Source organism: Elephantulus edwardii, unplaced genomic scaffold (assembly GCF_000299155.1).
Source record: "Elephantulus edwardii isolate Elephantulus edwardi_28Jun2011 unplaced genomic scaffold, EleEdw1.0 scaffold00038, whole genome shotgun sequence".
Classification (NCBI taxonomy): domain Eukaryota; kingdom Metazoa; phylum Chordata; class Mammalia; order Macroscelidea; family Macroscelididae; genus Elephantulus; species Elephantulus edwardii.
The window spans coordinates 21416223-21432211 of NW_006399788.1; the positions used below are offsets into that span (position 1 = coordinate 21416223).

The 15989-nt window shown below is 40.8% G+C and overlaps 1 protein-coding gene across 1 annotated transcript in view; it reads left to right on the plus strand.

The window, feature by feature from the left end:
- Nucleotides 1-5039: 5039 nt before the first annotated feature.
- NEIL2 (nei endonuclease VIII-like 2 (E. coli)) overlaps nt 5040-15989 on the plus strand; it is a 31093-nt gene continuing 20143 nt past the window's right edge. The window contains exon 1 of the mRNA XM_006884937.1: nt 5040-5177. Coding sequence (XP_006884999.1) covers nt 5040-5177 — 138 coding nt within the window. The remainder of the gene's footprint in view (nt 5178-15989) is intronic.

Below are 15989 nucleotides of genomic sequence, written 5' to 3' on the forward strand. Positions count from 1 at the left end.
TTTAAAAAAGGGAACACCTGTAGGTGCCCAGGATACTCACTTAGGATGCATTTCTGGGTCTTGTGATGCCTGCATTAGCTGAATGTTGCCTGACCTCCTTGATTTAAGTCCCATCTCAGGGACGGGGGATGGGAAATACATGATTCAGCACATCCCATAAAGAGAAAAATGAAACGAGAAAATAGGCAAGTCTGTGATTCAATGCAAACTTAGCAGTAATTCATTTACACTTTAAAAATATTTTCCTTTATTTAAAAAAATATTATTACTTTTAATAAAAATTTACATTCATTGTTACACTTTTCTCACTGCCCACTCCTCCCCTTCAGTTCTTCTCTTTGAAAAGTAAGAGAGAAAAAAATTCTTTCATTGTTATACAGTCCCTCCCCCCAAATCCACTGCACTTTACAGTCTTCGTTCTGAACTCCTGTCATGACAATAAAAAACTAACAAAACATAAGTGTTTTCCTTCCTGTTGTTATGTGCCATTAAGTCCCTTGCAATTCATAGGGACCCCATGTACAAGAGGCCTAAACCCTGCTCTATCCTGTGCCAACCTCACTGTCTCTGACACACCTGCTCCCATTATCCAAATCACTGAATCAATCCATCTCATCGAGGGCCTTCCTCTCTTGCACAGTCCCTCCACCCTCCCAAACATGATGACCCTCTCTAAGGACTGGTCCCTCTGTGCAACATGTCCAAAGTATGTCTGATGAAGCTTCAGAATCCTTGCCTCCAAGGAGAAGTGTGGTTTCACCCTCTTAAGGTTGAACCTGTTTGTTCTCCTAATGGTCCATGATATATTCAACACTCTTCTCCAGCACCATAGCTCAAAAGCACCAATTCTCTTTCTATCATCTCTAGTCACTGTCCCGCTCTCTGATGCATAGCACATTATTACAAAGACTGTGGCCCAGATCAGGTGCACCTTGGTCTCCAGCCTGACATCATTGTTCTTCAGTACACTGGAGAGGTCCCTGACAGCAGGCTTTCCCAGTGTAATTTGTCTCTTGATTTCCTGGCTGCTGGTACCAAGAGTGTTGATTGTGGAACCAAGCAAACTAAAACTGTTAGCACTCAATCTCTTCACCATCCATAACCTTGCTGCTAAGTCTTCCAGTGGTGAGAATCTTTGTTTTCTTGATGTTGAGTTTCAATCCATATTGAAGGCTGCAGTCCTTGACCTTCTGGAGTCTTCCTCCAATCCTGATGCCACATTCCTCCTCATAAAGCCTAGCATCACAGTTGATCCGTTCTGCATACAGAGTGAAAAGATTCGGAGACAGAATATATCCCTGGTGGAGACCCTTCCTGATTATGGACCATGTAGTATCTCCTTGCTCTATTCTGATGACTGTCTCTTGGTCCACCTATAGGTTTCGCATAAGCACAATCAAATATTCTGGGATTCCTATTCTTTTCAGAGTTAACCACAGTTTGTTGTGATCCACAGAGTCAAAAACCTTTGCATAGTCAGTGAAACACAGATAGACCTTCCTCTGATAATCTCTGCTTTCTGCCAAGATCCATTTAACATTAGCTGTAATATCCCTAGTACCATGGCCTCTTCTCAACCCAGCCTGCACATCTGGCAGTTTTCTGTTGACGTGTTGCTCCAGTTGCTTTTGGATAATTTTCAGCAGAATCTTGTTTGCATGTGATATTTAATGGTATTATTTGATAATTTCTGTACTCTGTTGGGTCACCCTTCTTTGGAATGGGAACAGATATTGATCTCTTCCAGTCAGTTGACTAACTGGAAGATTTCCCTTCTTATTCATTGAAAATATTATCTCTATCTACAACCAGGAGAAGATAAAATAGATGAATGGGACCGTCTAAGAATCAAATCCCTATGCACAGCCAAAAACTTCTCCAACAGGGTAAAAAGGGAAGCCACAGACTGAGAAAAAAGTATTTGGTAATGACATGTCAGATGAGGGTCTTATATCTAGAATTTATAAAATACTAGCACACCACAGTAAGATAAAGGTGAATAACCCAACTGAAAAATGAGCACAGGATATGAACAGACACTTCACCAAAGAAGACATTCAGATGGCCAGCAAGCACGTGAAGAAATGTTCAAAATCCCTATCTCTGAAAGAGATCCAAATCAAAACAACTATGAGATATCATCTCAACCCAGACAGAATAGCAAAATTTAACAGAACAGCAGGCAACAAATGCTGGCGAGGTTGTGGAGAAACTGAAACCCTTATTTACTGTTGATGGAAGTGTAAAATGGTGCTGCCACTGTGGAAAGTGGTGTGGCGCGTTCTCAAAAAGTTGCAAATAGAGATAGCATTTGACCCAGCAATTCCACTACTGGGAATATACCCTAAAGTGACCATAACCGACTTCCAAGCAGATATATTCACCCATATTTATTGCGGCTTTGTTCACAGTAGCAAGGAGCTGGAAACAACCCAAGTGCCCAACAAACGAATGGACAGAGAAGCTGTGGTATATTAACACAGTGGAATACTATGCTGCATTGAAAAATAAGGAACTCATGCAATATTATTATTAAAAATGTGTGACCCTGGAGGACATTATGCTGAGTGAAATATCTCAGCCACAAAAGGACAAATACTGCATGGTGCCACTGTTGTAGAATAGGACTGACATCGGGGGTTGGGGTAAGACTGAGAAAAACTGGATAAATTATGTACACTGCATTGAAACAGATGAGGGAGAGAATAATTTAAAAGCGATATATGATAGGGTATTATGGTTATCACAAGAGTCCAGAATTAAGGTTGCATGCAGTGTACTCGGGGTGGTGGGAGGGGTGTGGGGGCATTGTGTACCAAAGAAGGAATTTTGCTTTTCAAAGAGAGGAGTGAACTGGGGCCGGGGGGTAGAGGGGTAGGGGAGATGGGGTAGGGATGACTGGCAGGGAAAATAGTGCAAAAATGAATGAATGGAAATCCAAAATCTCTGTAAATGTTCATTAAAATTCATAAAATAAAATTTCCAAAAAGAAAATATCTCTGACACAAGAATAGAGGGTATTATTCTTTTTAAAAAGAAGGTATTGCATTAGGAAAGTCTACTGTCAGGGATATCTCCAGAGTACTGAAGAACTATGATGTCATTCTGGAGACTAAGGTGCACCTGGCCCAGGCTGTGGTCTTTGCAGTTACATATTATGCATCAGAAAGCTGGACAATGACTAGGGATCATAGAAGAATTGATGCCTTTGAGCTGTGGTGTTGGAGAAGAGTACTGGGTATACCCTGTACTGCTAAGAGAATGAACAGGTTTGTCCTAAAGAGGGTGAAACCAGGCTGCTCCTTGGAGACAAGGTTTCTGAAGTTTCGTCTGATATACCTTGGACATATTGCAAGGAGACCAGTCCTTAGAAAGGGAAACCGTGGTTGGGAGGGTGAAGGGATGACACAAGAGAGGAGGACCCTCAATGAGATGGATTGACTCAGTGACTGGGGTCGTGGGGATAGATGTGTCAAGAGTCAATAAGGTTGACTCCGGATAGAATAGGGCTCGGAGCTGTTGTACATAGGGTTACTATGAGTCGAAGGCAACTGGATGGTGCATAACAACAACAACAACAATAGTATTATTATATTAATAGAAAAAGAATGATGTTCACCTGTAGACTACTGGGTGGAGAGGCAAAACACAACCAAGAGGAAAAGTTTTCAACTTCATAAGAAAGTCTTCCTCCAAATTGTCCTTTAGTCCAAGAAGATAAAGGGCTCCCACCTTATAAGGTTTCTCACAATTTTTAAAAAAATTTTATTTTTATTATTATTATTATTTTGTGTGTGTATACCGTCAAATCGGATCTGACTGGTACAGGAGGAGATTGCCCCTCCTTCTCCAGGAGAGCATCTCAATTTTTCTTTTAGATTAAAAGGGCACTTCTTCCTTTTAAAGTATTATTTTAAAAATGTTCCTTTTCTTGCTTGTTGCACAGCCAGCACCCCTCTGTTAGTGGAGGCTTAGGTGTTGCCATGAAGTAGAAGGATGAGCAGTCTCCTGCATGATTTACTGCCCCTGAAAACTTACTGGAGGGAGGGTCAGCCATGGGTTGGTTCTGACTTGATGATAGCAGCAACAACATGATGTCTAGCAGGCCTCATCAGCATTTTCACACTGAAGTGAGCTAGGAAGACAGGCCTGGTGAAAGTCCTCTCTGTAACCCACCATGGGAATGGGACCAAGGAGCGTTTCATTTTGTTAAATGGACTTAACTTGCTCTTTCTCTACTTGTTAACAATTAGGAGCTTTTTGTATTGTAGTCATCAAATATGCATCTCACTTATTAAAGGGTGGCCTGAGAGAGCAGGATCTTGGTCTGTGTTTTTGTGTCCCCTATAGCCTTCTTTGCCATTGTCATCTCTCCTCTAAATAAGGAAAAAGAAATCAACAGTAGTGGGTTTCAGTGATTGTTTTTGGAAGAGTGAGGTGAGACTAAAAAGGCTGAAGATGAGTTAGAAGCCCAGGAGTCCATGCAAACACTAATGGGCTCCTATGTTCACAGATGCTGTGTGATTGATTCAGCAGCCACATTATTATGTCCAGCATGTCATTGGTGTTTTATAAGTGTTTGCCGAAAGAAGAAAGGCACAAAAAGACTGAAAAATAGTCATTAAGAACTTCTGGAAAGCTGTCCCACTTGCTCCCATAGCTCTGTTCTCTGTATCTGACCCTACCTCCCTTTTCTTTCTTTTTTTTTTAAATTTAGGTTGTTTATTTTTCATTTCAATGAACATCTACAGAGATTTTGGGATTCCATTCATTCATTGAAAAATATGGAACGCTTCACGAATTTGCGTGTCATCCTTGCGCAGGGGGCATGCTAATCTTCTCTGTATCGTTCCAATTTTAGTATATGTGCTGCCGAAGCGAGCACCCTACCTCCCTTTTCTGGGTGTGTGTGTGTGTGTGTCAAAAACAGCAATTAAAAAAAATAGATCTGCTTAAAAGCTTGGACTTTGGCACTTGTCCAAAATGTTAAAGAAAAACAAGCCCAATCAGTGACATCTCCCCCTACTTTGCCTGCAGGAATGCCGGAAGGACCATCTGTGAGGAAATTTCACCATTTGGTCTCCCCTTTTGTGGGGAAGCAAGTGATCAAGACAGGAGGTAGCAGTAAGAAGCTAAACCCTGCCAGCCTGCAGTCCCTGTGGCTCCAGGACACCCAGGTGAGTTGATTGGCAGGATTGTTAATGCTTCGCATAGATGGCATGACTCCATCAACAGGTCCTGTGTCTGCCCTGGAATTTGTCCTAAGACCTACTGAAGCCACTTCTATGTTATGTGCTCAAGACAATTACGGTAGGATTCAAGGCAACTCTTCTTTCATTTTGGTGTTTCTCAGCCAGAACTGGGCATCCTAGAAGCCTGTTAAATGATAAAAAACATGGGCATAAACTGAAAATGCTGACTGTAAGGTCTTTAGTGGCACTAATCTCTCCAAGTGGTTCTGATATACCCCTTCATCTTGGGACCCACTGTTGAATCCATGGGGTCAGTATGAAGTCTAGGAAAGCATAATTTTCAGTTCTGTTTTCAAATACAGCTTATCTTTGCCTAGAACATAATTTAAAATTATAACAGAACTCTTTATGATCTGACTTAGAAAACTAGTCTGGAGACAGTATCTGACCTATAATTTAGAAGAAGGAGAATTTAGATTTAACAGCCCAGGATTAATTCATATGAGACTGAAATTAGACCATGTCTCCACCCTTAAACCTATTTACTTTTACCAATTCTGACACCAGTTGTTCTTACCACAGCAATGTGGTAAGTTTAAGAATTCATTGCAATAGCCTCACAGAACTCACAGACAATACTTAAAATGATAAAGTATATTAGGGGAGTAATAGGTTACAGTTTAGGATCAGAAACAATCCAGGATACCTTCCTTAATCTTGGCATTTTCTTTCAGCTATGTCTGCAGATACATCTTTGTCTGCTCCTCAGTCTCTTTGTCACTTTGGCTGGGCCACTGTCCTCTCTGGATATGCATTAGCTCTGCCAGTAGGTGCCCAGAAGCACCCCACTCCATCTACAAGCCTCCTGCCCTAAGATACCCAGCTTTCTTGCTCCGTGGCCTAGGAACTTCACCCCCACCATCTCCTGCTGATCTATGCCAGCATCAGTGTTACAGCTCTTTGTCTTCTTAGTCCAAAGGACTTGCTCCATTCCTAGGTCTTCTTTCTTGAGGTCTCCATTACCACTTTGAGGATGACTCTTTTTGAGCAAGTAATGTAATCATCTTCCCTTCCTCAACTGTAAAATGGAATAACCTACCTACTTGTTTTAATTTTTCAGTAGATATTCTCTTTTTTTACTTTGCCTTGCCACCCACATACACACCATGGGTTATGATATTGTTATTAACTAGAAATGGAGGAATTCTTAAGAGACTATCATTCATGTTTTACATATTTGAAGACTCAGAGAAAGATAATAATTAACCTAAGCTGATGTAGATAGCAAGGGACAGAGATTGGACCCAAAACCTCCTGACTTTCGGGTTTATGCTCTTTTCCATTAGCACTTGACCTCTTAACAGACTGGCAAGATTTGCAGAAGAAAAGATTATGTCCTCATCTTTGGCCACCCAGCACTTATGATAGTGCCTATCTCAATGCTTGGTATCAGAAAATATTTACCAACTGTATGAGTGTACAGATGGATGGATAGTCAAAGGATGCTTCAGATGGAACTGAAAGCTCGTTACTAGTAAACAAAGGCAGATGTCAGTTAAAAGGAGCCTAAGAGAAAAGTCTGAATGAGTGTATGTGATGACAGTTGACAATAGCATGACATGTGGGTGATAAGGGCTGCTCAGGCCAATCTGTCTTTAGCTTCTTTAAACTATGAAGACATTGTGAATAATAGGATGAAAACATTGCAAAGTCCTGCTCCAAGTTAGTTCCTATCCCTAAGGAAATGAGAATTGAATGGGCAATGTAAGAAGACCTTTATATGATCAGGTAAACCATTTTTGTCTCAAAACCCAACTCACTCTTGAGCTAATTCTAATTCATAGTGACCTTACAGGATAGAGTAGAACTACCTTTAGGATTTCCAAGGCTTTGCATCTTAGCAGACCCACCTGCTTCATTTTAGTACCGTAAAGTATTTAGTCAATTTATGCTGGTAACCTTTTGGTTAGCAGCTCAACATTGAAACCACTGTGCCACCAAGACTTCTGTTTTTTGTAGGTATATTCACTGTACAACACACTGAAACACTGCCTGCCCCTGCACTGTCCTCAGAAATTATAAAGAAAAAGCACTGCTGTGTCAGGCTAACTCACTGAAGAGCTTCCTCCTTTTTTGCTGACGCTCTGCTTTATGAAGCATATCCCTCTTAATAATATGTCCAAAGTGTCTGAGACGAAGTCTCATTGTCCTCACTTCTTTTTCTTGTTGTTGTTAATAAAATTTTTTATTTTAATTGCGATTTTAATGGAAGTTTACAGAAAAGTTAGATTTTAATTCATTCATTGCTGTACATTTTACCTCCTCTCCATCCCTTCCCCCCAGTTCACTTTAAAAAAATTTTTTTTAATTTATTATTAATTTCAATGAAAATTTACACTTTGGATTTCCATTCATTCATTGTTGCACTTTTTTCCCTTCCCAACCCTCCCCCCGAGTACACTACCCTCCTGGAAAAGTAAAAGAAAAATTCTTTCATTGTTTTACAATCCCTCCCCCAGGTCCACTCCACTACGCAGCCTTTGCTCTGGACTCCTGTCATGACAAAAATACCTAATCACATATCCCTTTTTCTCCCTCATCTGTTTCAGTGCAGTATACATTATTTAGCTCATCTTTCTCAGTCTCCCCCCAACCCCCCAAGAAATATTCTTTCATTGTTGCACAATTACCTTCCACAGTCCTCTGATTCTGGGCTGTTGTGTATGTATAATGCCTGATCATATATTCCTTTTAAACTGTTCTTTCCTTCATCTGTTCCAATGCAATGTTATCTATCCACTCTTACCATGTACTAAGAAGCATTCTACCTGAACTTTTTCCAAGATCAACTTGTTCATTCTTCTGGCAGCCATGATGTCTAGCTTCCTCTAAGTTCATAAGGAGAAAGAAGAATCAAACAGCCCAAGGCTCATATGTCTAAAACAGACCTTTTTTACCAGTTCTAACACCAGCTTTCCCTCCCAGGACACTTTCTTTCCTCTTGTGCAAAATGGCTTTCATAGGCTGTTGCCCTTGATTTTGCTACATGGCTGAGCAGAAACATGCATAGTGTCTGCTAGTCTGTCTACAAGGGCATTGGCGAGTCATTCCACCAAGTTTAAATTTAAACTTGAATAGGTTCATTAGCAAAAATTTGGAAATCCCACTGTCAGCAAGGAAGAAGCAGCAAAGACTAGTGTTTGTCTTTCAGTACCAGAGATTCCTGCACCAATCAGAACAAGACATACTGGAGATCACCAACCGCAGAGAACCAGTGACTTGACAAGGGACAGAGCTGATCTGGGACTGATGCCCGAAAGAAGCAGACAAGGGCCTACTTACCCAGGCTTGCTAAACGACTGAGTGAGAGATGCCGTAATTGGCAAGCCTGAGAGAGCCTTTTAACATTTTAACATTTTAAAATTTTAACACTTTTAAGTATAAAGTCCCAAGGCTAAACGTTGAGGAGCCTGTGAACACACTTAAGATACTATCCTGATTGAGAAATTTTATCCTGTCACCAGCGTGAGTGGTAACCTGTTAACTTCCCTAATAAACTCCATCTTCCTTAGTCTGATAATAATCTGTGAGGTCTGCATAGCTATTGGCAGTGGATTTTGGACCTGGTAGAGCAGCAGTAGGATTGGCATTGGAATTAGTCTCAGTAGGTGTGGGAGCATGTTGGGAGGCATGCCTGACTTCCCAGGAATTTGGTTTGTGTTGTAGATGCTCTCGATGGACACAGTTCCCTTTGTGGAGTTAGTAGAGATTAGATATGACCATTGCCATTCCACTCTCACCTCTCACTTTATTTTGCTGTTGGAGTCAATAATTTGTTGTAATGGCTACACAGAATTCAAAACCATATTCATATTATGGGGCTTATTAGAAAAGGAACAGGATAATGTTTTTCTTATTAGGGAAGTAATAGGTAGCTCTGGTGGCCTAGTAGTAAGAAGCTATGCTGCAGTTTCAGTGACATGTGATTTGAATCCACCAGTTGCTCCAGGGAAAGATGGGCAGCCTCCTCTTGTGAGATTTACTGCTTCTGAAAACTTGCTAGAGGGTCAGTTGTGGGTCGGTTCTGATGGCACACAACAATAATAGGACACAACCCAGGATCAGAATCAACGTAGAAAACAGGAACAACTAAGAACAGTTCTTAATCAGGATATTTATTCTCACCTTCTACCAATGAGTCCTCCTCAGAGCTTTCATGAGAAGTGTTAAACAGCTCTTAACAACACAGGTGAGAAAGCTGACCTCCTCCAGTTGCCTAGATGCTCCCCACTCTGCCAGAGAGCCATAGGTTCTTGACTTCCTTCCCCTATATACTGAGAAATCCATCATGCTGTCATCTCCTGTTCCCCTGCCTCTGCCCCACCATTTCTCTACCACTGCTTCTCACTATTGTTACTGTCTTCTCTGTTACAACTTGCATTTTCTTTATCTCCATTCCCATCTTCTCTCCTCTCCCTTCCCTTTCCTTCCTTCTTCTCTGCCCCATCCCCTCAACTCTCTTACTCCTTCTCCAGCCGCTCGCTGTCTCCCCAGTCTCTTCCCCGTCTCCTCTCTCCGTCTTCTGGGCCTGGGAGGTTCCCATTACAGGGACCCTAAATCCAGAGATCTGATCCAAGCCATTAATGGTTTTATTCGCTTCCTATGCATCTGGAAGTTGACAGTGAGTACGGAAAATCAAAGGAAAATGGTTGCCTGTGAGTTGTGCTGTTGGCAAAAGTTGTTGTATACACCATCCAGCTTGGAAGCTGTTCAGAGTGCTGCTCAGAGGCAAGGATGATGAAACTTTGTCTTACATACTTTCGGCATGTTGTCAGGAAGGGCCAGTCCTTGGAAAAAGACATTATGCTGGGAAAAGTAGAAAGTTGGCACAAGAGAGGAAGACTCTCAGGGAAATGGATTGACACAGTGACTGTAACAATGGGCTTAAGCATGGTACAGATTGTGAGCAAAAGGCATGATTCATAGGATCACTGTGGTCATAGTTTGACATCATCTAACAACACGGTTCATAGGGTCACTGTGGTCATAGTTTGACATCATCTAACAACAACAGATCCAAGGGACACTCCAGAATCTCCTTTTCTGATGGTCATGAAGCTTGGTCATGGTCCAAGCATGGGCGTGACTCCAGTACTGGGGAAAGGGTCACTTGAGTCATACTTGCTAGTAAGTCACCACCTCAGTCACCCTCATTGAGGGTCATCTTCTCCTTCATCCCTCCACATTTACAAACATGACAGCCCTCTCCAAGGAATAACCTCTCCTAGCAACATGCTTAAAGTATGTGAGATGTAGCTTCATCAACTTGGCCTCCAAGGAGCACTCTGACTTCACCTTCTCCAAAACAACTGTGCTTTTGGCAATCCATGGGAGGTTAGGTACTCTTCTTCAACACCATATTTCAAAGACATGAATTCTTCTGTTATCTTTATTCATTGTCCAGCTCTGAGATGTATAGTAAGTGGCTGAAAAGACCATGGGTTATAATAGTCCAAAACAGGACTATAACCACAGACGCAGAGGCCAGGATTTATAACACATCATAAACGGAGAACTATTGCGTGAAGGGCTATATTAAGTAATGCATTACACCACGATACTGTATTCATTATTCTTGACCAACACCATAATTCGAAGATATTAAATCTTCAGTCTTTTTTTTATTCATTGTCTAGCCTTTACAAACATATAAAGCAATTATGTAATTTAATTTCTTGACTGTTGCTTCCATGAACATTTATTATGGATCCAAGTTTAAAAAAAAATCCTTGACAACTTAAATATGTTTTTCCTGCTTAATGTGATGTTGTTTTCAGTCAGTTGTGAGAATTTTTCTTTTCTTTATGCTGAAATATAATTGATACCAAAGGCTGTATAGTTTTAAACTTCATTAGTAAGTATTTAAAGTCCTCTTTGAGCAAGCAGAATTGTGTCAGCTTTATATCATAGGCTCTTAATTAATCTTCCTCCTATTTACATTTTGTATTTTTCTTCATATAGTCCACTTGCTCGGATTATTTGGTTAGCATGCAGATTGAGTAAACATGGTTAAAAAAAGAATAAATATAGGTAGGAAAATCAAATCATAGTGCCATTTAGTAACAAACATCTGACTCATAGTGACCCTAAAGAACAGATTAAAACTGTCCCATGGGGTTCCCAAGGCTGTAATCTTTGCTGTATCTTTCTTTCTCAGAGAGGCTGATGAATTTTAACCCAAAGCCTTATAATTGGTAGTCAAGTACTTAAACATTTTGCTACTAGGGCTCCTCGTGGATAAGAGCTGTTGTTGTGTCAGAACTGACCCATAGCTGACTCTCCAGTAGGTTTTCAGAAGCAGTAAATCATAAAAGAGGAGACTGCTCATTCTTCTCCTACAGAGCAGCTGATGGATTTGAACTGTGTGCTTTTGAAATTACAGCACAGCTTCTTTCTACTAGGCCACCAGGGATACCTGTGGGTAAGAGAGGAGCACATAATGAAGGCCTAAATAATGGCCCTCACATAAAGGAAGTGTAAAGAATCACAGAGGATAGGCATGTGGCCTAGAGAAGAATTCCTGTAGGAGGTAGGACCTGAATTGCATCCACAGGTCTCTGACTCATGTTTAAACTCTCTGTTACTGAATCAGAGCCAACTTTTGGCTGATACTCCATCAGATTTCCACATGGGAGGTGGAATGCCTCTGGTAGCTTAGAATAGTCAGATGGGTGCTGCCTTTAGCTTAGCAGTCAGCTCTGTGCAGACTATATCACCATAACTCCCTTCCAGAAGTTATGATTCCTTATAGAGGACACTATTTATTCCTTGACATTCCTGTATCACCTCAAGATGTTTGTGGTGTTAGCTTAAAAGTTGGCTTCTGCCACTCACCTACACTGACCAATAAAACCTATATTTATGATAAAAAAAACGTTGGCTTCTTTAGCCTTGCATTAGTCTTCTTTGGTCTCCAGCTACCTTAACTATAACCACATAGTCTTGCAAATCATCAACAGCCGTGGAACTAGAATAAGAGAGAGAAGAGACTGTGCTGAAACTGTTGCAAGGTATGACCTGAGTCTTCTTGCATTTGTGCTGGCTGCAGTTAAAGGTTTTGCTATTCTTGCCAGATAATGGAAGGAGAAGTTGACTTATAACTGCTCTGAGGCAAACCTTGCTGGATGATTGAGGAAACCAGAGGACTTTTACGAATTAAAGATTTGTGTTTTGCTGTTAATCTGGTTTGGATCTGCTGGACTAAATCTGGATTTGTTTATTGTGAGATATTCTTTACTTCTCCCACTCCCCAATGTATTTCCCTAATAAACCCCACTCTTGGTACTACAACTGTGAGTAAAAACTGTGAATCACTAACAAATATTGAACCCAGTGATTGGTGGAAATAGGGGCAGGAGCATGGGGCGGGGGTGTCTTACTTAGCAGCTACTTGTTTGTTTCTGTGTATATTATTGATGGGATCATTTCCCCTTTATAAAGCAGGTGGAAGTCTAACTTAGTCATCCCCATGTTGCATCTGCTCTGTTTGCAATGTTGATGATGCTTTTTTTCCCATGTGCCCCCTCTTCAGATTTCATACTCATACTTTTCTTGATTCTTTTATTGTATCTGTGTTTGCACTGATACTCCTTTTAAACGTTGAATACCTGGAGGGAAACACAGAATTTTTTATCTGATTTCCCTTGAGAGCTTACTTAGTACCTTATGTAATATATGTATTATGTATACATATGCATTATATTACATATATGTACACAATTTAAAGCTAAAGCTCAAGAAGGTTTTATCAAACCCACAGGAACCAAAATTTGACCTTGAGTCTACTGCACCTGAATCTAAAAACCATCTCAGGAACAGATTTGAGGCTTTGAATACTAATGAACAAAGACCAAATGAGCTGTGGGAGGATATCAGAATGTCATCCACGAAGAATGCAAAAAATCATTACACAGAGGAGGGAGAAAAGTCCAAGTTGGATGTCAGAAGAGACTGCATATTGTACTAGAGAACTGAGAAGCCAAAGCAAAGGGAAGAAAGCAGAAAGTTAAGGAGCTGAACAGAAGATTTTCAAGGGCAGCTTGGGAAAACAAAGCAAAGTATTATAATGAAATGAGCAAAGAACTGGAGTTGGAGAAATCAAAAGGGCCAAACTCGTTCAACATTTCTTTTTTTTTTTCTTTCTTAACATTTCTTAAGCTGAAGGAACTAAAGAACAAATTCAAGCCTCAAGTTGCAATACCTAAGCATGCTATGAGCAGAATATTGAATGATCCAGAAATCATTAAAAGAAGATGGAAGGAATATATAGAATCACTCTTCCAGAAAGAACTGGCTGACACCAAAGAATTTTTTTTTAATTTTTTATTATTTTTTTGTGTGTGTGTACCATCAAATCAGATCTGACTGGTACAGTAGGAGATTGTCTCTCCCTCTCCAGCAGAGCATCTGACAGATTTGCACTGCACATCTCTGGGATTTCAGTGCAGCTTCTTCCCAGTAGGCCACCAGAGCTCACCTGACACCAAAGAATTTTATGAAACAACACGTGATCACTACAACTACTATCTTGCCAAATGACTGGAAGAGATCTATATTTATCCCCATTTAAAAAAAAAGATAATCTGACAGAGTATGAAAATTGTTGAACAGTAGCACTAATATCACACACAAGCAAGATCCTACTGATGATTATCCAAAAACGACTGATACCATACATCAGCAGAGAAATGCCAAAGTGCAGACTGGCTTTAGAAGAGGCAATGGCAGTAAACTAATCATAGCCAGTGTTAGGTGGATTGTGGCAGACGGCAAAGTAACAGAGGAATGTCTGTGTTTAATTGACTATACAAAGGCATTTGACTGTGTCAGTCACAACAAATTGTGACTAACCCTCAGAAGAAAGGGAATCCCAGAACACTTGATTATGCTCACATGAAACCTATAGTTGGACCAGAAAGCAGTCGTCAGAACAGAGCAAGGAAACACTGCATGGTTCAAAATCAGGAAAGGAGTGTGTCAGGGTTGCATCCTGTTTCCATACCTTTTCAGTCTTTATGCGGAACATATTGCTTGGGAGGCTGGACTTTGAGGAAGAATATGGCATCAAAACTGGAAGAAGACTCATCTACAACCTATGTTTTGGAGATGACACAGCCTTCCTTGCAGAAACTTAGAGGACCTGAAGCATTTGTTGCAGAATGTCAAGAACTGTAGTCTTCATTATGGGCTGAAGCTCAACATCAAGAAGACAAAGATCCTCACCCCTGGGCCAGTTGGCAGCACCATGATTGATGGAGAAGGGATTGAGGTTGTTAACAATTTCAGCATGTTTGGTTCCACAGTCAACATTCTTGGCACCAGCGCTTAGGAAATCAAAAGATGAATCACACTGGAGAAGTCTATTGTCAGAGACCTTTCTAGAAGAGAGCAGTGATGTCAGTCTGGAGACTAAGATGCACCTGATCAAAGCCATAGTCTTCTCAAGTACTTTCTTTACATCAGAAAGCTGGATGATGACTAAGTATAATAGAAAAAGAATCAATGCTTTTGAGTTGTGCTGGAGAAGAGTATTGAACATACCATGGACCACCAAGAGAACATACAAGTCTGTCTTGGAGAGGTTGAAACCAAATTTCTCCTTGGAGGCAAGGATTTTGAAGCTCTATCTCACATACTTTGAGCATAGGACCAATCCCCGGAGAAGGACATCATGCTTGGAAGTGTAGAGGGACAGCGAAGGAGAGGAAGATGCTGAATGAGATGGATAGACACAGGAACTGGAGTAATTGGGGTAGGTGTGTCAGAGTCAGTGAGACTCAAAGCAGGGCAAGGTTTAGAGTTATTTTACACAGGGTAGCTATGAGTTGCAGGTGACTTGATGACACATGACAACATCTGTACACATGCAGAAGACTCATCACCAGCCTGCATTATTCAGGTGACACAACCTTGCTTGCTGAAAGTGAAAAGGACTTGAAACACTTGCTGCAGACTATCAGCTTCCAGTATGGATTTTATCTTTATATCAGAAAAAGAAAAAAATCCTCACCCCTGGACTGATAGGCAGCATCATGATAGATGGAGAGAAGATTGATGTTGTCATCAATTTTATCTTTTATCTTACTTGGATCTACAGTGAACACCTTAGTACCAGCAGTCAGAAGATCAGAAAACATTGTATTGGGCAAGTCCGCTGGCAGGGACCGCTCCAGATTACTGAGGACCAATGATGTCAATTTGAAGACTGAGGTCTTTGATTCAGACTGTGAACTTTTCAATCACTTGCTGTGCATCTGAGAGCTGGATAAAGAATAAGAGCAACAGAAAAAGAATTGATATTTTTGAATTGTGGTGTTGGAGGTTGCCCCGTTGACTGCCTACATAACACAATGTCTTGGGAAGAATGCAGGCAGAATGTACCTTGGAGGCACAGATGAAGAAGCTTCATCTCACATACTTTGGGTAAATTGCTAGGGGAGGCTCTTCGTTGTAGAGGGACATAATACTGGGAAAGGTGGAGAGTCTACAAAGGGGAGGGAGACTGTCAACAGGCTCAGTTATGTCAGAGTTAATGAAGATGCCACAGTGTTGGACAGCGGCCAGATCTCTTGTTCAAAGGGTCACTATGGATTGTACTCAACAGCACCTAAAAATATCTAACAACAGTAACAATACATTTTGTAATACATGCTGCCTGATACATGTATCATAAACTCAGGTAATGACTGAAGTGATTGAAGCAAATTACAGTGCTACAGGAATGGACATATTTCAACA